Source organism: Erithacus rubecula, assembly GCF_903797595.1.
Source record: "Erithacus rubecula genome assembly, chromosome: 6".
In the NCBI taxonomy this organism is placed as follows: domain Eukaryota; kingdom Metazoa; phylum Chordata; class Aves; order Passeriformes; family Muscicapidae; genus Erithacus; species Erithacus rubecula.
Genome location: NC_136688.1, coordinates 34,542,487 through 34,566,405, shown reverse-complemented (window position 1 = coordinate 34,566,405; position 23,919 = coordinate 34,542,487). Strand labels below are relative to the sequence as shown.

The following is a 23,919-nucleotide window of genomic DNA, read 5'->3' as shown; positions in this document are numbered from 1 at the left end:
CTGCCTTGCACATACACATCAGGTCGGTGCCAGATTTCTTTTCATGACATTGTTTGTAGGATTTTACAGCACTGTTTTTTAGACTTTCCCTAAAGCAGAATTGGAGGGGAATATCACCATCCTGCCCACTCCTGTGCCTGTCACACTTCAGATAAACACCTCTTTCCAGGTTTATGCAACTCTGGTCCAGTCCCAACATCATCTTGTTTTGATAAACTTTATCTCAACTGTGTTATTGTGTCAAAGCTCTGTGGATTATTCTCACACACAACACTCTTTGCTCCTTAGACCCTGGTTTCTGAGTGGTATTTATGTGACCAGTATGTGCTTTCACACAGCATATGCTTGTTCAGTATCAGGTTATAGGGGTTGGGCTGGAGGTTAAGAAAAAGGAGGCAGATAACAGTTCTAAAAAGGTAAGTGAAGGTAAGTTGAGACTGCCAACTGTTCCCTGAGTTGCAGAGTAGTGTGCAGTGTGAATCAACATGCTGGATGCCTGGGCATGCAACTTAGCATAGCTACATCTTCCTGCTCAAAAAGAGAAATTTCATTTGGTACCTACCTGGTCCTGAGAACACACATATCTTTTATTACTCATCTTCTGTAAGAGTTTTAATCTTGATGCATAGATAATGTATACAAGACAAAAAAAATACACTGGTGTGCCAAAGTGGGAAAGATTTTGTGTAATTTATGAAGCCAACATGACAAAAGACCATTAAACTTATGATTTTAATTATCTTTTATTATTATTATAATATTTAAGTGCTAAATAATTCCAGTTACAGCTTGCAAAGTATGCAAAAATATTTAGTACATCTGTACTTTTCTTTTTGTGTCCGTGACTTGCATGTCAAAGAGAGGGAAACCAACTTTTAGATGAAGGATGAATATAGTTTAGAAGTGGGCATAAAAGTCACAGAACCATTATTAATAGTAAATTTGTATGAATATAAATCAAGTTGGTGCTTAGGGGAAGGACTGAAACTCAGTTTGAATTTGTATTTCTTTGGTTTTTGTCTTCTAGGTCTGACATGATACTGCATAATTAAAAGTGACACCTAGTCAGTCATGGTAAGTTTCCATGTCTTCATCCTCAAATGTTTTAAAATTATTGACCATTCTAGGAAAATTTCTGCTGGGTCAGTGAAGCTGCATCTGAATCCATCCACATATTTAACTGTATCTTTCCCATTGGGTACACAGAGCATAAAAGAAATGGAAAATATTTTCCAACTAATTTGAATGTTGCATGAGTCAGTCTTGCAACACCAGAAAACTGCTATAGGCACATTCTTGATGCTTTTGCCATCTTTTGTAAAATGCCTTAGTCACACTTGCATCTTCCTAGCCTTCTGCCACTTTGTCCAGCACAAACAGAGGAGCGAGAATTCTGTTCCGGTTTGTTTCCACGATGCAACCATTTAGCACCATTTCATCCAAAATGATGTGCACTCTGTCCAAATTGAACATGATCTAGAAACATTTCAAGTTAAGTGTATTTTGAACAATGTGAAGGTAATTCAGAAAAAACATCTTAAGACACCTAGGTCTTTAATAAAAATTTACAGAAATAGGTATTTCTTAATTTATTCTAGTTTATTTACCATTATGTTAATAAAGCTAGGGAAATAGTTCCACTGACACTTTTTTCTGATCACAGAGTGGTCAGAAGTAGACAAGTTGAAGCCCCAGCAGTATCCTGTCCTGCAATACAGTAGTAGTACATAGTAGCAAAAGCCAGGTAAACTTACACTTAGATGTAGGTGGTGAATTTTACTGTCTGCCTGAGTACCATGTATTGTCTGGATATGAAGTGTTATCAAGGGGTCACAGCCTTCTATGTGAAGATGCAAAGATTCTGCATTCTTCAAAGAAAAGTAATTGCCAAGTTCTTAAACACTAGATTCTCAACATTTCCTTCCCCTGAATTACTAAGAGTATTTGATCTGCTTGGAAATAGCTTAAGAGGAGTATGCTGATACATAAAGTTGAGTCATTGATCTAGCAGTAAATTTCATAAAGAAGAGCAGAAGTAAATGAATGGTTCATATTTTAAATAGTTTCTAAAATATATTTATAATCTCTAATATTCACCCAAAGGAAAATATACTGGAGCAATATGAATTTGTACAGAAGTGATAAATTAAATTTGTCCATAAGCACATCTGTCTTTCCTTAACTTTATCTAATAGCATCTGTCTCAAAAAAAGTGATGACAGACCCTCCAGGGGTATGAAGTGGTGGGCATTCATGACACATGAGTGCATATATGCAGACATGAGTGTCCAGCACATCCATTGAACAACTGCCAAGGGTTACAGTGTGAAAAGAGACTCGGATGTTGTTGTGTGTCACCAGAACCTGAAATGGAAACGGGCACAGCAAAGCAGCCTGCTGAGTGCATCTGTTATGCCTCACTGACATACATGCACAGAGCATGAATAACTCTTTATCTGCCTTACTCTCCACCTGTTGCTGCTCTTTACATGGGTTCTATGCTGAGCACAACAGATCTGTGTTGCCTTCATTTTGTACCTTCTAAATCTTGCCCATGTATTGAGGACTGCTGCAGTGGAGCTAGCAAGACTTTGTACAGTAACTGATGAATACAGAACAGATGAATACCTTTCCCCCACTTTCATGAGTCTCTTGAGTGCTTCTCTCCCACTCTGCTATTTAATGACACTATGAATTGAACTCAGGAAGACAGCCTGGTTTTGCTCTCATCTTTGTATTTATGTTAGTGGACTTCCCTGCTAATCAGTGGAGTTACAAGAATCAGGTTTTTGAAGGCATCAAGAGTGTCCTCTGCTCAATGTGATAAATACTAGTCTTATTTTTTGAACACGACTCAGGCATTGAAGACTACTCTGTCTCCTGACTGCCACTGGATCTGACTTTGGCAGGCAGCTGTACTGATTCACTAAAGAGCTGGAGCAGTGTGAGTACTGAACTGAAATGACAACAGCTCAGGAGCTGCTGTGAGTGCTTTGGGTTGAACTTGGTGCCACTGTGTATTTGTGCAGAAGGGGAAGCAATTGTAACACTTCTCCAGCAAAAGTGTTCTGCTTGACCAAGAGCACAGCATGTCTAGGTATTCAGGTTCCCAAATAACTTTTCTACTGCTTACTGCTACGTGAGAAACTATAACTGTCAGCAGGGTCTTGGGGATGGCCATGGTTCATCATACAGTTTCTAATTTACTGACCTAAATGTAACTACCTAATTTAATTCTGCATTATTTTTTAAATACCAGACTTCTTCCTGAATCTGACCATAGCCCTGCATTGTTCCTAAAAATCAGACTTGTGTCTTTTGATACCAAGAAGCAATGCAGTCCTTACAACTTCAAACAGTCACCATCTCTATGGTACCAGAGACAAAGGTGGTAGCTTTACTTGGCTTGGCAGTTTAAAGATGCTGTGATAAACTTATTGTGTAAATCAGCCTTTACAGAAAGGTTTTAATCTAAGAAGTTAGGATTTCTTCATTACTGTAATGTGAGAATTTTTACAAAGACAGCTGTTTTGCTGCTTAGTTCACCTCTGGCACTGCTCTGCACTGGGCTACAGGATCTGTTGAGGAAATTAGATAACATTCCATTCAGGTTTCAACAAGTGAGAAAGCCAACGCCTCCTGGCTTTTAATTTTTACATTCTTACCACTGATTTACACTGCCTCAGTTTCCATAGCAGAGCCCAGACCCTCCTCTAACAGTTCCAAAAATCTAAAACCCAGATGACAATCAACCAGAATCAGTGACGAGGCAGCAACCTGCTACTCCCATCTTATTTTCCTGCATCATCCTGCTTAAGAAAACATTTAAATCACTTCTAGCACTGCTTTGTCCCCTGCCGAATTTCCAGAAGAGCCAATACCATGTCAAAGAAAAACTGTACCCATGCCAGTAAGAATCTTGGAGCTGTTCCGCTTGGACCCAGTGTAGTTCAGGGAGATGTCAATTTCCCTGCAGGCTATTCCAGGTTATTTCCAAATGGGCTTATTCCATTGCAGAGAAGTGATATGACTTCTGTCCATCTCTAATATGGTAATCTCACAGTCATCATTCCAAAAGCAGTAATTTAATCTGCAGTTTGAATGGGGATACTACTACCATTCTGGAAAGATCTATCAACTTGATTTTGGAAAGTCCCAAAGCATTCTTTAATCTTTACCCTCAACATCCCATCTCCCTTCACCACACTGTTCTTGGAAACAATTAGATTGTATAGGGAGCAACCCTGGACCTTTTCCCCTTCCTGTAAATTTCACCTATGCTTTATGGTTACATCTTGCCCAACACAGCTCAGCCATTCAGGTCTGAATGCCCTGCCCGGGGAGGGATATGTATTTGATCCTTAGCAAGGCTCATCTTCCCCACCTGTTACTTGTTTGGCAAGTGACCCCAAATTTCTGGGTTTAAAGCCCTGAAGTCATAGGTCCACACCCAACTGAAAGCAGCAATGCAAACCAGTCTGAGCAGCTGGCAGCAGGAAAAAGCTGTATTTGGTGTTTGCACTGCCATGTGCTCCACCCAGAGCTGTCATTTAAGGTCCTGCTTCCAGTAAGGAATCCTGGCTGCCCACAAAAAGAGTATTAATGGACTTTCACCGGATCCATGTAGAGGATAACAGGACTTTTTAAAACAAGTATGCAGGGAAAACATGTTAATGTCTGCGTGCCAGCCTGGGCAAAGGTGGGACACCCCCCAGCTTTGGCTTCCAAATTTCTGGCAATGCTGCAGCAGCTGCATACCAAGCAGCAGAAGTAAATGTGCCTACACAGCTGGCATTTTAAATGTTACAATGACTTTTGGTAACTTAAAGAGCTCCCCTTCTTAAAGACATTAGTGGTACTTTCTACTATCCCAGAGATTTTATGGTAAATGTACACTAAGAAGAAGTACATGTGACACAAGTGAAGTGTCTCCTTTCCCCAAAAGTTATTTAGACAGTTGAGCAGGGAAGAGGGGAAGGAAAGAAGGGGAAAAGGCACAGTTAGGATTTGCATGTAATAAATAAATTCTTCAGATCGAGGCGCTTAAGAGATCTCAAGGTTTTCCAGGCAAGTAATTGAAGGGTGTGTCCAGGCTTAAGAGATGAAGTGCACCTTATGATCACAGAACACACCCAGAAGCACACACAAAGGCTTTGTAGATTACAGTACAGGTACATATGGGGCAGATGGTTTGCTACTGAATATACAGCACTACAAACCCTTGATTTCCATCCATCTTCAACTAGAGATTAGTTGGAGTTGCTTCTTTATTTAGTCCAGACTCACACATTCTGACTTATCTTTGCCAACATTCACTTTCAATAACTTTTATCCTATCTAGTGGCAGGCACATTTAAGGCACTGAAACCCATGAAATGCTTTCTTGACCATTTCTTCCTCAAGTGCCTATGCTCATATTAAATAGGAGACACAGGTGCCTTCAGGTTCTGTGAAATTCTAGAACAACCAAGCTGATTTTCAGCTAGTCTTTAATAGGTTTCCATTTCACCCACTTATGTTACAGTGCAAACTGAAGTGTATCCTTATAAATTCATCATTCAATTTTCTCACTCCTTAAATGCACTGTATTCTCAGTGTTATCCCACAGGGAACTGAAGAATAGTTGATTCACATGAAGTATCCCCTGTATCAAAGCTTTTTATCTATTCTAGGAGGAGCAGCAGCAGCTAGTTGCAATGGAATGTAATGGCTTTTTTGGATCAAGAAAACATTCTTCAGATGCCTAGTCCTAGAGCGCTGTGTCACCCCCTCCCTTCCCACAAGAGGAAGTTTCTGTTGTCTCTTTCTCTAGAACTTTATAATATGTTTTCAAATAAGCTTTGCTTCACCAATTCAATCAATATGAAAGTTACCTTTAGTAATTTTAGAAACTGCCACACTGACCAACGTTTTGTTCCCTGTAAAGCTGCTGTCCTAACACTTGTGTTTTTATAGTCTCTTTTGACCTAATCATAGCAAGAAAATAGTTCCTACCCCACCCAAACTGGAGTTTTAGTACAACAGAAAACCCCTCCCACTTATTTTATAGACAAAATGAGGCTTATATTAGTGCTATTAACACATTAGGGCGTAACAGCCTGAGGACAGTTTCTGTGCTTGTTCATTCAGCTGGCCAAACAACACTACTTACTGATATTTTAAAAACAATCCAAACAACTTTAGGATGTTATGTCATTCCAGCCTAGGTATTCTCTAAGTGTGCAACTAACTCTCAAAATGAAAATGGACATCATATGATGGGTAAGTGGTTCACAATTCACACATGAAAGCTTCTGTAAAAAGCTGGCTATTCTCAATTACTTAGTCAATAGGTGATTTGTGTTCATTTTTGCAGAATGCATCAGGGAACTGTGCAATTGTTTGTGCATTGTTTAGCATCATACCTGCCTATGTCATACATACCAACATGATCTATAAATCCTGTTGGGAAGGATTCAGATCAGACCCAGTCCCCTGCCTTGTGCCATGGCACTGTTCCTGATGTCTGACTCCAGACAGACCATGACATGAGCTACAGTGTGCATGTGCTGGATGAATTCAGCTGTGGACCTAAACGAAAGCTGGAGTTCTGCCTCTGCTGGAGCTGCAGTGCCAGGAATACATGCACTATGGCTGGAAGCTGCAAGAACCACTGCACATGCTGCAGGCTTGGTGTGGGCTCCAGGGACATCTCAATTGTGTGATAGGCTCAGCCTTTGGATTTAACTGGGCTTTGCTCTGTGCATGGCTGAGTAGCCTTAGTAATTATGGTCTATTTTAAATGGGTTTTGAGTACATGTCATTTCCTGCTATTTTTTTCATGTTAATAAACACAACTGGCTATATAAAATAGCCATTATCACATTTAAAATAAAATTCCTATGGATCTGTACACAAAAATAATAGCAGAGACTCAGGAAATTATGAGAGTCTCCTGCAAGATACTTTGTAAACTAAGATTCTGTAAATATTACTTGGTGTTCGCTTCTGCAGATTTTCAGAGTATACCTTCTCCAGCAGAGATTTTGCATTCAAGCTAACTGCACTGAGCACAAGAGTTAGTGTGAGACTATTTGGCAAAGACAAGGATTTAATCATAGGGGAGGATATTTTCTTTCACATTTTGAAAGGCAGGTTAATGGTTTATTTCTTGCACTGCAATAATAGCTAAAGGCACTTGTCCAGATTGTTCTTCTGGGTCAGCTATTCAAGCTGTTGTCAAAAATAAATACAGTCCTGAACAATCCACTTCCTTAGTTACACCTCTGCTTTACATTTAATAAGGGAAGGTATCTCATTTCATTTTGACTATTTTAGGTAGCCTTTCAAGTTAAGAATTAAGCTCCCTAAATGGGAGAATTACTTTGTACGTATATAGAAGTAAAATGTTTTATTGTAAAGTTGTTCCTGAAATGTATAATAAAAAAGTGCACTTCTGAATGCTAAAGCTACATACTTCATGTATATGTCATATGTGTTAAAGAGAGATGTATCAGACATGAGCTTTTCCAGTATATTTTCCACTATGACCAAGTAAATTAGTAATGTGCACTCCTATTTTCTAAATATTTATATTCATACCATCATGCAAATGAGACCCATGTAGATGAATTTCTTCAAGAACCATTCAGACATGCTATTGCACCCATTGCCAACATTAGTGCTGGCCTATAATGCAACAACTTCTCCAAACAGTGCAGGGGCAGGATGCCATCCACAGGGATTTCAACAAGTTCAAGAAGAATTCCCATGGAATTCTCTTGAGATTTAACACAGCCAAGTGCTGCTGCTGCACCTGAGTCAGGGCACCCACCAGCATCAGCCCAGGCTGAGGATGGACAGATCAGAGCAGCCCTGCCCAGGAGGACTTGGGGGTGCTGCTGGCTGAGAGGCTGGACATGACCCAGCCATGGGCACTGCCAGCCCAGAGAGCCAAGTGTGCCCTGGGCTGCATCCAGAGCAGCGTGGGCAGCAGGGCAGGGAGGGGATTCTGCCCCTCTGCTCTGCTCTGAGACCCACCTGCAGGGCTGCATCAGCTCTGGGGTGCCAGCACAGGAACGACAGGGACCTGCTGGAGGGACTCCAGAATAGGGCCATGAAGATCAGAGGAGTGGTGCATCTCTCCTATCAGGAAAAGCTGAGAGAATTGGGATTATTCAGCCTGGTAAAGAGATGATTTAGAAGTGACTTAACTGGGGCCTTCCAGTATGTAAGGGGAGCCTTTCAAGAAAGCTGGAGAGGGATGTTTTACCAGGGCATGTAGTGACAGGACAAGGGGAAATGGCTTCAAACTGAAAGAGAGCAGATGTAGATAAGATATTAGGAAAAAATTCTTTACTATGAAGGTGGTGAGTGACTAGCCCAGGTTTCCCAGAGAAATCGTAGATCCCTGGAAGTATGCAAGACCCAGGGTGGATGGGGCTCTGGGCAACCTGGTCTAGTGGAGGATGTCCCTTCCCATGGCAAGGGGTTTGGAACTAGACAACCTTTAAAGTGTCTTGCAGCCCAAACCATTCTATGATATGCAGCAGCCTTTCTCAGCTATTAAACAGGTTAGTGGGAGTTGCTCAAGGTGTAAAACTCTTGACAGGAAATCACTGAGCAGAGGCAGCAGGGTTTAGAATTGTCAATACACCAAATGACTCAGATAATCAGGCAATTGCATGCACAAAGTACACTATATGGAAATGGATTCTTTCTTTATGTAATTACTAAATAGGCCAGGTTAGTCTCTAATTTGGTACACTGGATGTCATTATTGCTCTTTCATAGTATCAGTGAATTTAAGGGTGTTTTACTAACACCACTGCATTTTCTAAATTTCAGGAAGGAAACATAGACAGTATGTGTGAGTGTGTATACATACATACATACATACATATATATATATAGTCAGCAAATGAGAGAGTTACAGCATGTAGCAAGCTTTCAAATATTTTCAAAAGTGAAATCAATTATTTCCTGTTGGTTTTTGTTTCGTTTTTTCCTTTTTCAGTAAAGAAGTAAGAACTAGAAAAATTACAAGCTTTTTCTATGTTCTTCATAAGAGGTAATTCATAAAGTAAATAAACTAAATTGCTTGACAGAACTTAATTGCAAGATAGCAACTGTGTTTCAGGTGTGTAACTGAAACTTTGTACCAGCAGATCTGCATTTAACCAACAAAAAATACAAGCATAAGAACTGCTGGAGTAGAGTCAGCACGCAGTAGAATTGTAAGATCTCAGAAGACTGTGCTATGTTCTCCTGGTTTAATTTTTCCAGTGTTGTGTTTTATTTACTTGCTATTTGAGTTTAATTGTTCAGAACTGTATTTTACTATCTGTATTTGAGTTTTAAATCACATTTTAATTAATACCCTGCAAAACCTACACATGAAAATACAACAGTGTAAGGGGAGGAATGGGAAAAGAAGTTAACACCTGGTTTCCTAAATATTCTTATCCCAGCCTTTTTCCCTCCTTCCAAAGATACAGGAAGTAAACCTCACTTCTTGCTTTCAGGAAGCAAGATAAAATTACAAACATAATCTTACAAATAGTGCTGCTATTTGGCTCAAGACAGAGCTGCATAATTCAGTTGTTATTACAGTAATTTCAATATCTATTTTATTGTAAACTCAAAGTGAAACCTTAAACTGGTTAAGCCTGCAAGTTCCCCATGAATTTAACTTTTCATGTACTTAGTTCTCTCAAAGCAAGCTCTCTGTGTCTTACTTTAAATGGAACCAGGCTTATCTTAATGATGGAGGATTTAAATAGGTGACCCATTTGAATGTCAGCTACACTTTCAGAAAGGTGCCAAAATGTTGCTACTTACTCCAAGTGCAAAACTGGTGAACATCTGCATTGACTTGAGTGACAGTCAGTGCTATGAAGACAGTATGTACTGGAACATACACCATAAATTGATTTCTGATACTGAAAAGGATACATCTAATTCACTCTGCAAGGAAAAGAAATAGGCAGCTATTAGTGACAGTTTGATCTCTTATCTCAAATCATCTCATTAAACATTCCACATCCCTTCAAAGGATAAAGTCTTCAAAATAACAATAGGAAATTTTAGAGTGACTCAGATTTCTGTTCTGGACTGGACAATTACATGCTCTTTCCTGCAACACTGCTTTGCTTTACATGTGTTCCCAGACTCTGTAATCAAAGCTAATGTTTTACATAAAAAAAGCCCACTGAGGTCACCTACAAGTAACAATTTGAATATAGGCGGTGCCATCAGAGTGAGTGGGTGGAAAATCAGCAGCTCTAATCATGGCACTTCCAGCCCTATATTCTCTTTTCCTCCTTCTGCAAAACCAGGACATTAATGCCAAGTTTATGCAGTTGAAGTTGTTGCTGCAGATCATTTCAACAGCACCCATGGCTGTGGTAGTGGCTGCATATATTAGGAAAGGCAAGGCAGCTCCACGTTTTGGACCCTTATTACTTCTAAGTATTCTCCAGCCCCAGCAACACAATTTTTCACCTAGTCATCATTTCCCTTCTGTTTTTGGATTTTCCCCAAGCAGTATTACTCATTTAACCAAAATGTCTGATTTAGAAGCCCTCTGCAGTCAGCAGAAGAGAAGGGGATCTGCACCAGTTGACTCGGCACACTTGAGGCATGACTCACTTTCTTGAGATACTCATCGGTCTCCACTGCCAGTAATGGGAGCTTAGGATGACCAAATTTCTAACTTAGGTGCCTCAGTTAAACACCTAAACTTAGAAAGAATTAATCACAGCCTTAGCACTTAAGATCATGCACATGGGTGGAGATTCCCCAGTCTCCACTAAAAGATGGAATCTTTACTTGCTCCTAGAGAATTTAGTCTGATAACATGGTTTTCATTCATGGTCTAAACCTGGCTTTAAGGCAGAGTAAAGGTGGTAAGTTTTACTGGTTAAATTGCTACTACTTCTGTAGTCTAAAGATAATCTAAACTGGACTGGTTCTGGTCTACAGGCCTCTGCTGAGTGACTCTGCCATTCTTCAATTAGAAGCATTTAATGCATCACAAAAATTGCATTTTAAGGCCCCAGTAAGTATAAGTTTTCTCAGCATTAAAAAGTTGTTTGAGACACTGGAATTATTCTGAAAAGTATGCAGAATTTTTCCTGGCCAGCCATATAAAAGTGAAGGAGACTAAGAGTTACATCCACAAGCAATTTAGAAAGCTTTCCTCTAATTCCATTAATGTTTGTTCTCATATCTGAATTCAAGCTCTGTAAACTCCATTAGATAAAAATAGAGTACGTGAGAATGTTTAAAGCTCTCAAGTCTAAAAATAATAGATGACAAAATGTCCTTCTAGAGTGGGACACACGTTCTCCTTTCCCAGAGTTCTGTCTCCATTGCCATCATCATAATTTGGGATTCTGCTAAAATTCTGCAAATCCTGAACAGTAATCTGTAAAAGTACATATTTATACTTTCTGGCTCTGTGGTTACTGCCAGAAACCCCAGCTAGAATAACAGGCCTTGTCTTAGTGCTCTGCCGTTTACCGTGTTATATGATATTAAAACCAGAACCACCAAATGGCATGAGATTTCTTTTAGCACTCCCCTTTTAGGCTCCTCTAGTCTCAAACCCAAAATGCTATGGAAAATAAAAAACCAAAACTCTGGTATGATGAACTCAGCAAATTTCTAACAGCTATCAGTGGTTGAGTTATATGTGTGGTCAAAGGATTATACGTATACTGCATTTATATGTATAACAACTACATCTATTTTTGCTCTGCTTTAACTGAATAAAATTTGAGAGGTAGTTGGCAACTATTAGCTCTATCAGACAAATAAGATGTGACTAAATTTTATTGTGTGTTCCTGTGCTGCTGAGATCTAATTCCATTCCTGGTTATCACTGCTTAGGTTGGGGCTACAATCAGCAATTTTAAGAGAATCTGAATCAGTGCAGTCAGAAAGTGATATACTTAGTACCAGCAGTTTCAATGGGCTGGGGACACATCAGTTGAGATAACAGCCTGAAAGATTTGCCAAGCATCTAAACAATGAAGTGTGAAGATGACTTTTTCAAGCTTGTCCTTGAATTCACAGAGGGAGCTTTGCCATGCCTGCTCTGGTACTAGAACTGAGAAAGCAGTTACAGACCCTGCATACTGATAGCTTGTATGTACAGTTACCAGTGTAATACCCTCAAGTACACTGACTGCAGAGGAAACTATCCAGTCCTCTTTTCCGAGAGGGATATCCAACACATTTCTGTAAAGGTTAACTGAAACTCTGCCAAAGTATGACTTCAGCCAATTTTTTTTTGTAACAGGATTACAAACCCTATATTAAATAGCAAGTGTTCTAACCAGAATTACAATGCTGCATTTTCAAACTTTGTAAAAACAAGCAAGCAAAAAAATCTCCCACCAAAAGGAACAATGTCATTTTAAGTGAAGCCATGTCTGATGTTGAATCCTTAACAAAATTACTATCTCTGTAATAGCTGTTTTATCAGATATCCACTGTTGCCTGACAACAATATGGGTAGCACAAGTACAGGCTGGTTTTTGAGGTTTCTTTTGCTCCATTCCTCTGATCTTGTTCAATGAGAGTGTGCCAGTTCCCTGCTTCATGCTTACACCATCTTAATCGTGAATGAAGTTCATTTGGGGGATGTAATGCTATAAAGTGCATGAGAACTGCAAAGTAAAACCTCTTCATTTCTTTAAAACATTTAAAATGCCCATGGCTAATTTAAGAGTATATGACCTAAAGAGACCCCATAAAACCCATAAACCCAGGCACTTTTCTGACAGAAATATTTGTGGTATTCCTTGTCTTATAATTTATAACCCATGTATACTTTTACTTCTCTGAAAAATCAGCTCATACTGCATTTCCCCACAGTGATAATATTTACCTAAATCCTAAAATACTAAATACTTTTCTCCTTTGATTTATTCTCTGAAATGACACTTCCACCAAAGTTTTGAAAGAGAAAAAATATTTCATAACAGATTCAGTGTCTCACTCACCACTCTGCTGAAGTATTTGTCCAAAACTTCCACAAAATTATGAATTAGTTCATATACTGCCATCTCATTCTGAAATTAAAACCAACTTAATATTAAATCGGTATCTAGAAAATGTAATAGTATTCTTTGTGTTAACTCAGTTTGTGGTGAAGGAAAAACCACTAGACAATAAGTAAGGCCTCTGCTCAGGCTATCTAGTGCCCCAGCTGAGGTGCTGAGAGCTGGGCAGTGCTCAGGGCAGAAGCCCCAGGCTGGCCACACAGAGCAGCTCTGAAACAGCCAATGGATTCCCTCACTGGGCTGCTGCCATCCCACTGCAGCCTTTGTTCCAGCCCCTCCCAGCTCAGCCCTATGGACACACACAGCTAACTAGGTTAAGCTTGTCCATGCTGAAGTCACCCCAGCCAGCTGTAGCACAGAGCCAGCCTCTGCTGGGCAATTTCTGTAGCAAAGCCAAAATAATTTGTCCCAAACTGCCTGCCATGACAACCCTGACCTGAAGACACTGGGGTAGGGAGCAGCTACCTTCCACACCATCCTGTTAAGGTCTCCAATGTGAAGAGCTGAATTAATTTCTGATAACCAGTTGTTAAGCAAACACTATGGCCTCCCAGGTGCAACCTGAACAAATGAAATAACAGTACTTGCCAGCTTTTAAATACCTTTCTTTTTTTCCCCTTTTTGAAAAGCAAAATAAATTGGCATCTTTATAGCTGACAGTATAGGAATTTTTTCTTTGGCCAAGGACCAAAGAGCAGTGAGAAGTCTTCACAGATGAGACAGCTGACCTGGCTGTAATGCTAACATTTGTTGAGAAACCCCACCTGACAAAAATCAGTGCAGAATCAGTACAAGGAAGACTACCTCATGATAACAGTTCATTCTGCTGCTAAAGACCAAAGTCAAACATAGCACGCTTGCTTTAATACCTCTCTTACTTCAAAGAAATAAAACCAAATGAAGACTTGAGCTCTAGCCTGTGATAATCACTATAAACGTTCATGCAAGAGGGTATATCATGGCTTACCTCTGTCTGGTCGATGCCAACAACTATGAAAAGGGCTGCATACTGTCGGTACACCAGCTTGAAGTCCTTATACTCAATGAAAGAGCACTAGGCAGAAGCAAAATAAATCAAATATAGCAGCTGCCATTTAAGTATACAACAGTGTAAAGCACATTGCTCAAAAGCCTGAGCTTTCAGGTTGGCAAGATTCACAGAGAACATAGATTTCCCAAGATTCATCAGTTTTAGCTTGAAAGAAATTAGTACAGTAACTGTCACACCACATTTTTCATCTGCTGGCAGAAAACATGACACTACTTTTTAAATGGAAAAACTGAAACATGCTAAAGAGAAATGATTGTTTGAGGTTATAAAGGTACCCAAAACTTTCCCATACTTTTCATTTGCAAGCCCTTTCAAAGAGAGACCTAAAGGTAATTTTCCTTTTAAAAAATTACCAGTATTTTAATATAAAAATTAAGAATATTAAGTGGGGAATTAACATGTCTTTCCCAACAGGAGTAAGCCAGGAGATGGCGCCGTTTGACGCCTCTAGAGGAGACGCGGCCGCCTTTTCCCTCGCGTCATTCCGCTCGGTGCCCGAAATGGCAGCGGCAGCGCCGGCGGCTGCTGCGCTGGAGCCTGCGCTCGGAAATGCCCTGGCAGCAGCAGCACGACGACTTTCATTTCCTTAGCCGCTGTCAAATCTACGCACTAAGGGACTTTCACATATTTCTCCTCTAATTCAAGTCGATGTTCAAAAGTTTAGTGCTTTTCTTAAAGAACCAATGATTTAAATAAGAGAGCAATGAATAATCAAAATAATTTTCCAACTACTATGTTTTTTGATTTTTCTTGCAGAACACATGAACACTCTTTTTTAATAAGGAAATCTAATACAGAGGTCTAAAAATTTGTGTTTCCAAACCCCCCTGTGCTTTAGATAATGTTTTCATAATTTGGAATCCTCTACCCTAAGTTTAAACATGGAGCTGTCAGTGCTCTACCTTCTGGCAAAACACTCATGTCCCTCCAGTCATCTCTATCAGACAAGCAATACAAAGATCAAATAAGTTTTTCCTGAACTTCTGAGCTCTTTCAAACAAAGAAGAGAAATCTTCATGACAGTGATACACACAAATCCAAAATCTCTGTAAGACTCAGAAAAACATATTTAATCAATAGAGAGTAACAGTTCAACTGACTGAATCCATAATCTAGAAATTCAATCTTTTTTATCATGGGTACAAATGAAATAATGATCTGTGGTAGACACTGATAGGTTTCAGAATTATTAGTAGGAATATTGGGAGGGGTGGGGAAAAGTATATATATATATATATATATATATATATATATATAGGAAAGTTATGAGATGTGGATAAAATAAAACCTACAACACCTACCTCATCCTTTGAGCGGGAGAGACAGTTTTTGATTACTTCAGCTTCCAGCATTGTCCGTTTATTAATTTCTACATGCTCATAATATCTGGATAGTCTTGTTTGACCTTGTTTGTTAACCATAAGAAAAAATTTTATCATTTCTTTTCTGCTGATTTCAGTGGTAGATTTCAATTATGGGGGCAGAAATCAAGAAGAGTATTTCTGTGAGCAGGAAAAAAAAAAAGAATTAATACATAGGAATAAAGACTTCCTAAAAGCTACCCAGCCCAGGTATGCATATATTTATGACTGAGTTTATTGCCAAAACATAGACCATTGAAAAAAATATCAAATCTTTTGCACACATCCCATGGAAAAACTCCTTTTTCCCCATACAAGTATTCACAAACTCTCTAATAAATAACAGCTTTCAAATTTGAAATTTTCACATTTCAATAAAATTAATTTCTTGATAGGATTTGGGAAATTGGAGGAGTAAACAATTTCTTCTTCATAACCATAAATCTATTCACCATTTTCTTCATGCTGCTAACTGGTTTGAGAACATCAGGAATTTGCCCAAAACCAAACCACACTAATACAGCTCCTAAGAGCAAAATTTGCCTATAAGCACTTTTCCCCCCCCAACCTGTATTTAACAATTACATTTATACCATTGTCTTATCAGATTGAATGGAGAGATGACAAAGGTAAATGCATGGGCCACAACACATGATCATTTCTTTAATGCAGAATGAGAGACTCCTAAATATTTGGGTATCTGCAGTATCAACACATATCCCAAGCTGCACCAGGAGTTAATTAAATCCGTTTTCTCCTGTCTCATTTCCCACACTGATGCAAAAAAATTCTGCACTTAATGAAAACTAAGTGTGGGTCTTCAATAGCTAAAGAGAAATTGGTTCACATTAATTACTCAAAAGAGCTTTATCTCAACATAAATAAACCCAACAGCACCGAAATATAGCTCTATAATACAAGCATACCACATACACAGTGAAAAAGGGCATTAAAAATAGCACAAGGTATGTCAGAATGCTTGCCAAACAATTGACATCTCTGATGTTTTGAAAAGCATGAAAATAGAGTAAGCTGCAGATGTAATTTTTTAAAATAGAAGTTCTGGGTTATTTTCTTTAATGCATGAGCACAATCACTGTAGTGTTTTCCATCTGACTCTGTTTGAATCCCAGGTTTATTGGCCCAAATAATCTTGAGGTTTGTGCACTGGAAATACAGCAACTACTGCAAAAGTTATTCCTTTTTTTCCAGTTCTGAGGAGTTGGTCCTTGCCTGGTGCATCTTAGGTCTCACAGTTTCTACGACAAAGTCTAAACAGAAAAAACCTATCAAGAATCAAAAAAGACAATGTAGCTCTTTGAGTGAAAACAGTGTATCTTAATGCAGAAAAGCAAAAGAGGAAAAAATACAAGGTAAGCTCCATAGGTGCTGCATCATATTATTAGAAACTTGAATAAGCTGGCTATATACCATCCATAGGTGACAAATCTTTCATGGCAGTGATGCAACTAGTCTCAATATATTGTGCTGACATTAATTATTACTTACTTCTGATTCACAGTGGTCACTGTTTTATGAAAGAAAAGCCACCTCTTTTACCATCACCTGGATCTCAAGAAAGTGACTCTTTCTCTTTGTACTGTGGTTTGCTCTATCCACAAAGAAGTTTAGATTTCCATATGTAATTTCAAATGTATTTTTACTTGTTTGACTTGATACTGAGAATTCATTCTTAGTTGAGTGACACATAGTCAGGATCAGTCCTCAAGATAACAGAAACTATTTGGAATCATGACATTCTCAGAGCTTTCTCACCTCCTCCAGGCACATGAAGCCTCTTCAGGAAGGCCAACAGCAGTCGTGGATGCTGGTCAGTGCTGCTGCCGTGGTGCACGAGGCTTGGGCACTGCACCCAGGGCTTCTGAATCAGCACAATTTGTTTCTGAGAAAGAATTAACCAGGTCATTAAGATAACAAAAAGGCCTAGACAGAATTGTACAATGGGATCTTCACTGTTGGATGGCAAGTAAACTGACATTGGTGATTAAATGGGAGACTACCATCTATACAATCTTTGCTGTGTTTAGTATATGGCTCTTTTTTTCCTCCCACATTCTATTTTGAATTTCTACCTGAAGTTAGAGTTGCAATAAGATGACTTAATATTTTTAAGAATAAAGTTGAAATACTAAGATGAGGTAGTCAGGTTTTGATAAAAACCTTCCAAGAAGGACAAGGATGAACAACTTCTTCCAGCTCAAGATGAGACGCCCTAGCAGGAGCCAACCTATGACAGAAGAAACCTGAGACTTTAAAGCTACTTCAGAAGGAGCTGTGGCATGAAAGACAAAGCTCAGACACAGGAGACCAACTGAAAAGGATATCTGTCCATGATAAATAGATAATAAGAGTGGCATAGGCAGCTCTTCTTTTTTCATCTGAGTTTTACACTTCATCTTTGTGTTTGGCACTGCTGAAACAAGAATTAATGGTTCTCTGTTTTGATCCAAGCTATTTTAATAATTTAGTCATAAACAGTATCAAGGACTTGAGAACAGGAGGACAGGGAGAACAATACAACTACTCCAGGAGAGACTGGGCTGTTGTACTCTGAGTTACTGTTAAGCAATATGTAACAGGAAAACATATGACAAATTCATACGTATGATCCTATTGCAGGATTGGCTCCTAATCCTAATTATTCCTTTATTAACCTAATCTCTGTACATGGTTAATCCCTTTCTGATGTTATGACTATTTTATCTGCCTGCATCCTTATGAATGACCTGGATTGCTTTACAGATGAAAATATTTAGACCAGATTGTTTCTTTTTTAAATCTGCACAAATGCTCTTATCCAGAATAGATTTTAAAAGAGAAAAAAACTAATAAGGTTGCAGCAGAGGTAGAACCATAGTAGCACTCAAAAGTATTATCTGTAATTTATGAGACAATTATTCTTCATAGCATTGGAAAACATAATCAACAGGTTTTGAATCTGTAGGAAATAGGTCCGCTCTTTCTGTAGCCATTTCTGTATTTTCCCAGCAGCCCCAAAGATAGCTTTCAAGATTTTAACCAGAAATTTTGTTCATATAAATGGCAGCACAAGCACACAGTTTTGTGCAGAAAAAGTAGAATAAATTAACAAGTTCAAATAGTAACTTTGTAAAAATCTACAAAATGTATGCAAGCATAGCTGGCTTTGAGAATAGTGCTAGTGTTAAAAATATCTTAAGCAGTTTCTTCATTTCCTTTAGAATTAATTCTGAAAAAAATAACTTTTAAAAGCATTTGCTTGCACAATTCAGGCAAAAAAGGAAAATGACTGAGTATTGTTTCCAACAAACAAAATTTATTTTTTCTCTTTTCATCTTGGCTTTCAGATACAGAAAACACATTAAAATGAGTTTTGCATACATAGGACGCAAAAATATCTCTGGAGCATAACAAACAAACAAAAAGCATACATTGGTGGGTAAAGAAACCCCATTCCTTCAAGTTGTGTTTGAGAAGCTACCCTTTATGATCAATAATCAGTACTCCACCTAAAAAGCCAGCTACCTTTCTTCTGATACAACTCGTGTGCTTCTCTGAGCATTCTCACACACAGGTTTGCAAGTATCCATGCACACAGATTATGATGCTTTTATGCATGCAGAATCAAATGGCCAAGGGAATTGGTGACAAGATGCAAGCCTTTCATATCTCTGCTATTATTTTGCTCATTTTAGTAATGAAAAGACATTACTATCTGAAGGCTGTTTGTCAGAAATGAATAGGCTCTTTCATTCCAGGTCACTGGACAACTATCTGCATCACAAATGTGCTTAGGAACTGAAGACTGAAGAGACCATCGAGATCCTGATGGACTGTCAAATCCAACTCCATCTATCCTGGTTGACCAGGCATTAGAAATTTTGTCCAGAAAAGCCTATGGTATATACTTCCTGCATGTCCTGCCTATCCAATCTACAAAACACCTATGGAACTTAACCACTGAATGAAGGCTCCCTATAAACAAAAATCTCAGAAGGTATTGCTTGGGGAAAATGTAAAAATTCTGGAAATTGCAAACTTTCCTTCAAAAGAAATTACCTTCTGGAGTAGCTTAGTAGCACTCTCCATTATTTCTCTTACAAAATACATCCTCTGTAAGGATAATTTGGCATGCTTACAGGTGATACACAGTTTATCGACTGTGATTTAAATATGAGCTGTTATGGTGTGTCAGATCTCACCCTCATTAAAGTATCTCTTGCAGATAAGTATCTATGAGAAAATTCAAATAGTGATTGACCTGTGTGACTCACACTGCCAGGCTGACAGGGTTCAGGAGCTGCTTCCAGGACATGTCAGCTCTGCAGGCTGCATAACCACAAGAGACACCTCAAAGTAACTTGTCCCTGTTTGAGTGACACTCCTTTTCAGATAACAGCTGAGACCTCACAGAGAGGCAAAGCCTGCAATACCTGTTCTGCAGATATGAAGATCTTAAGTTTCCCACAAGGCCAGCCCAGCTGATTCTACATACAGTAATATAAAGCATATTTAAAATATAATTTTAATTATTCCTTTGATATAGATACAAGCACTGAATTTAGTTTGGCACAGATTTCACCAATCTGACACATAAATTACAAAAAAAGAAACACAACCTAAGTTTGAATTGTACTTGCAGTACAACTAATTAGACACATGTCTCTAAAACCACTCCAGCCAACGTCTACAGATTTAGAAGTATTTCAGTTATTTCAGTCTAAGAAAAGTTTGCAACATTCTAGGGCTCTTAGCTAGAATGTAAGAGATAAAACCTCGCAAAGAAGAAATGGCATGACGACATATTTACAGAACTGCTTCAGCAATAATTAAATGTTAGATAAAACTAGGCAAATAATGTACTGCACTGTCCAACTCGAAGCTGATTTTCTGGATGCAGATACCTAATGGCACTTTAAGCATGTATGAAATCATGTAGAATCACAGAATATTCTGAGTTAGAAGGGACCCACAAAGTCACTGAGTTCAGCTCCTGGCCATGCACAGAAAATCCCAAGTCACACCCTGTGCCCAAGAGTATTGTCCAAAAGGTTTTTGAACTCTGTCACTCAGCTCTGTGACTGCTGCCCTGGGGAGCCTGTTCTGGTGCCCAACCACCCTCGGGGTGAAGAACCTTTTCCTGATATCCCACCTAAACCTCCCCCGGCACAGCTTCAGGCCATTCCCTCGTGTTCTGTCACTGGGCACCACAGAGCAGAGCTCAGTGCCTGCCCCTCCTCTTCCCATCATGAGGAAACTGCTGAGTGTGATGAGGTCTCCCTTCAGTCTCCTCTCCTCCAGGCTGATGGCCCAAGTGACCTCAGCTGCTCCCCATGTGCCTTCCCCTCCAGGCCATTCATCAAACATAGAAAAAAATGGGTTAAACTGGAATTAAAACATCAATGAAAATTTTAAAATGGCTAAATGATAGAGGCATGAAACACCAGCAAGTGTAGCACAAGAAGAAGTATTTTTTAATGTTTGTTTCTTGAGCTTCCTATAGATTTATTGCACAAAACCATGCAACATATGAAGACCACACACACAATCAGAACCCTTGGTCTTCCTACTTTTGTTGTCAGTGGACAAGGAACTAATAAAATCACATACTATTTTAAATTTACCAGTAAAAGTAATTTTTGCATTCTAGTTTATTATGGTGCCCATAACAGTTCATCAAAAAGATGAAACAAGTATGTCCACGTGGCTTTAAAATAAAACACTGTGTTCAATTTCAGGATAGGGATTTTTTAAAAAAGCGACCTTAATTATCTAGGGAAGTCAAGGGAGGAAGGAAAGAATAAAAACGTTTTCCTTTGCTGTTGTCAAAATGCTGGCTGAATATAGTAACAGAATTAAACTGCAATAACTCCAATATACTCAGGAATGAGGAATGTCCTGGACAACTGGAGCAAACAAAAGGTTAAACCCGTTATGAGCTAAGTCTCAGTTTTTAATAATGATTAAGTAACTGTCATGTTAGGAGCTGGTGGAAAGGAGCTGGATTTAGATTGCCTAATCGGTATGGAATCTGGAAGAACGGACAATGACATTTCAGTAGGAAATGATTTAATGGAGAAGAAAGGAAGGACTGGATGAACTAATTGAAGCATCAATACACACCTAAGAAAGAGTGGTAAAGAAGGGAAATGCCAGTACTGAGACAGAGTATTTTTTTCCAGTAATTAACAGAATTTCAGGTCTGTCAAGAACGGATCTTCTTTAGGAAACTACCTATGTAGTGAATGAGCACAACATGTAAAAATTTTGAGGAGAGGCAAAACCAAAGACCTACCTTAATTAAAACAAGTGACCTACGGATCATTTGAAATAGTGATGAAAATTTTTAAGTATTACATTTCAAAGCAGTATTTTGCAACCGAGGCAATTTCACCATATGCAAACTACAGCCACAAACATTGCATTGCTATCACTGTAAAACCGAGCCAGATAAAATAGACCAGTAATTTCTTGCAAAACCGTCCTCACGTGGAAGAGTTTTGAATTGCGAACATAGTGCACTCTTCCTCAAGGGGGGAATACCTTACAAACATCACAACCGAGGTATCAGAAAGATGACCAGAGATTAGCCATCTTCTAGAAACATACCATAAATTTAATGCATCTATTCTAAACCACCTCCTTGTAGGGCAAACTCAGCGCACCATTGGACCGCGCAGAGTGTCAGAAAGCGGAGTGTCGGACCCGCTCAGAGCAGGCTGCGCGCCGCTTTAGGGCCGCATTCCCGCCGACTGTCCCAGGGCGCTCGGCACTCCCGAGGCGCGGGGCGAACCGAGCCCCGCCGCCACTTCCGACCGTCCCTCGGGCACACGGGAGCCGCCCGGCCGGGCCCGAGCCGCCAGCCCCACACGGGCCGAGCCGCCCGGCCCAGGCGGGGCGCGGCCGCCCGCCGCAGGGAGCCCCGGGCCCGTCCCGCTCCCCCCGCGCGCCGCGCTCACCTCGCTCCCGCGCAGGCGCGTGGGCCGCGGGAGGCGGCGGGCAGGCCGCGGTTTCCCGGCAGGCGCCGCTCGCTCCCCGCCCGGCCGGGTGGGAGGGAGGGCCGCGGGGCTGTAATGGCGGCTGGCGGCGGCTCCGCGCTGCGCTGACACCCGGACCCGCTCGGCGCAGCCCCCCCGCCCGGCCCGCCCCCTCCTCCCCGCCCCAGCCAGCGCCGCTCGCCCCCTCCCCGGCCCCTGCTCCCGGCCCCCGCCGCGGGACGAGGAGGAGGGCTCCCCGCAGACAATGGACGAGCACCCTGGAGCCGGAGGAGGCGGTGGGATGGCGGCCGCACCAAGACCGCAGCAGCCGCCGCCGCAGGCGGGTGGGAACATGAACCTGCAGTCGGGTGGGGGCTGCGTGGGGGCCGGAGCCGGCGGAGGAGGAGGAGGAGGGCAACAGCCCCAGCCCCAGGGCCCCGCGGCCCCGGCCGGTCAGGAGGCGGCGGGCCCCGCCGAGCTGTCCCGGCCCCAGCACTACACCATCCCGGGGATCCTGCACTACATCCAGCACGAGTGGGCTCGCTTCGAGATGGAGAGGGCGCACTGGGAGGTGGAGCGGGCCGAGCTGCAGGTACGGGGGGCGAGGGCGATCCTGGGCTGGCCCGGCTGGCTCCGGGGGCCGGGCCGCGCGCGGGGTGCGGGGGCAGCGCTGCCCGGGCGAGCGGGGTCCGCGGGACCCCGAGGTCGGGCCGGTCGCCGAGGCCCGGGGACGGTACCTGGGCGAGGTCCGGCGGGCGGAGCGGCGGTACCGGCGGAGGCCCGAGCCGGGCTCCCTCCCCGGGGCAGCCATTTTGGTTTGTAGCATGGCGCCCGCCCGGCGCGGAGCGGCCCCGGCCCCGCAGGCCGCTCGCCCGGAGCCGCCGTGCGGGGCCCGGAGCGCGGCCGGCCAAGGGCGGGCGGGCGGGCGCTGCCGCGGCGCGGGGCCGGGACCCTCCTCCCCTCCTGTCCCCCCTCCCCCCGGCCGGCCGAGCTGCGCCGTGCCTTGACAGCTGCGGTCGGGTCCCGCAGCACAATGACTCCGGGGCTCCTCGGGCCCGTGCGGGTTACCGACAGCGGGAGCCTCCGGGCCGGGGAGGGAGCACTGACACCTCCCTGCAGCTCAGCGAGCTCTGGCTTTGGAGGCAAAAGAGGGAGTTAGGAGGCGGCTGGAGTGCTTGCCTCCCGAGCAAGGGCAGGACGAGGAAAAGGAGTTCAGGTAAATCGTAAGTAAAAGACTTAGCCAGGCATGCAATTTGAGACAGGTCAAATCTGTTCCATCTTTCTTTCGGAGTCTCTTCTTAGGAGATTTCATATCAGCGAAGAGTGAGGAATCGATAAGTCTGCGGCCTGGTCATTTCAGTATGCAAAAAAATAGCAGCTTGGCCTCGGGAACGGAAATTGATTAACTTTTCAGGGTTGGGAGCAAATGTTGTTGCGATATACGTTTCGTGCCACTGATGTTTGCTTTTAGTGATAGGATA

The 23,919-nt window shown here is 41.5% G+C and overlaps 2 protein-coding genes across 13 annotated transcripts in view; one reads left to right on the top strand and one right to left on the bottom strand.

The window, feature by feature from the left end:
• Positions 1-673: 673 nt before the first annotated feature.
• Positions 674-23,336, bottom strand: AP4S1 (adaptor related protein complex 4 subunit sigma 1). Of its 8 annotated transcripts, none has more exons than XM_079309726.1 (7): positions 23,176-23,336; positions 17,238-17,364; positions 15,402-15,602; positions 14,017-14,103; positions 12,990-13,058; positions 9,922-9,945; positions 674-1,476 (listed from the first exon to the last, which is right to left on the bottom strand). In XM_079309726.1, exons 3-7 carry the CDS (start codon positions 15,537-15,539, stop codon positions 1,348-1,350), a joined length of 447 nt encoding a protein of 148 aa, XP_079165852.1. In that variant the 5' UTR covers positions 15,540-15,602; positions 17,238-17,364; positions 23,176-23,336; the 3' UTR covers positions 674-1,347. The 8 variants fall into 8 exon arrangements, with proteins under 8 accessions (XP_079165852.1, XP_079165851.1, XP_079165850.1 ...); XM_079309725.1 differs by lacking the exon at positions 23,176-23,336 and adding an exon at positions 22,421-22,535; XM_079309724.1 differs by lacking the exon at positions 23,176-23,336 and adding an exon at positions 22,071-22,197.
• The window catches only part of STRN3 (striatin 3), a 58,815-nt gene continuing 57,481 nt past the window's right edge, over positions 22,586-23,919 (top strand). For 3 of the 5 annotated variants that reach the window (XM_079309720.1, XM_079309719.1, XM_079309718.1), the window contains exon 1: positions 22,586-23,030. In XM_079309720.1, the coding sequence (XP_079165846.1) occupies positions 22,704-23,030 (327 nt within the window). In that variant the 5' untranslated portion in view covers positions 22,586-22,703. The remainder of the gene's footprint in view (positions 23,031-23,919) is intronic. The other 2 variants (XM_079309721.1, XM_079309722.1) reach the window with 2 other exon arrangements.

What these genes read in the sequence shown, in the direction of transcription:
- AP4S1 (XM_079309726.1), bottom strand. Translation starts at nt 15,539, where the DNA reads ATGATAAAATTTTTTCTTATGGTTAACAAACAAGGTCAAACAAGACTA. An exon ending in TTGGCATCGACCAGACAGAG is followed by an intron (nt 13,059 to 14,016) that starts GTAAGCCATGAT and finishes TTTTAATTTCAG; the next exon opens with AATGAGATGGCAGTATATGA. An exon ending in AATTAGATGTATCCTTTTCA is followed by an intron (nt 1,477 to 9,921) that starts GTATCAGAAATC and finishes AAATGTTTCTAG; the next exon opens with ATCATGTTCAATTTGGACAG.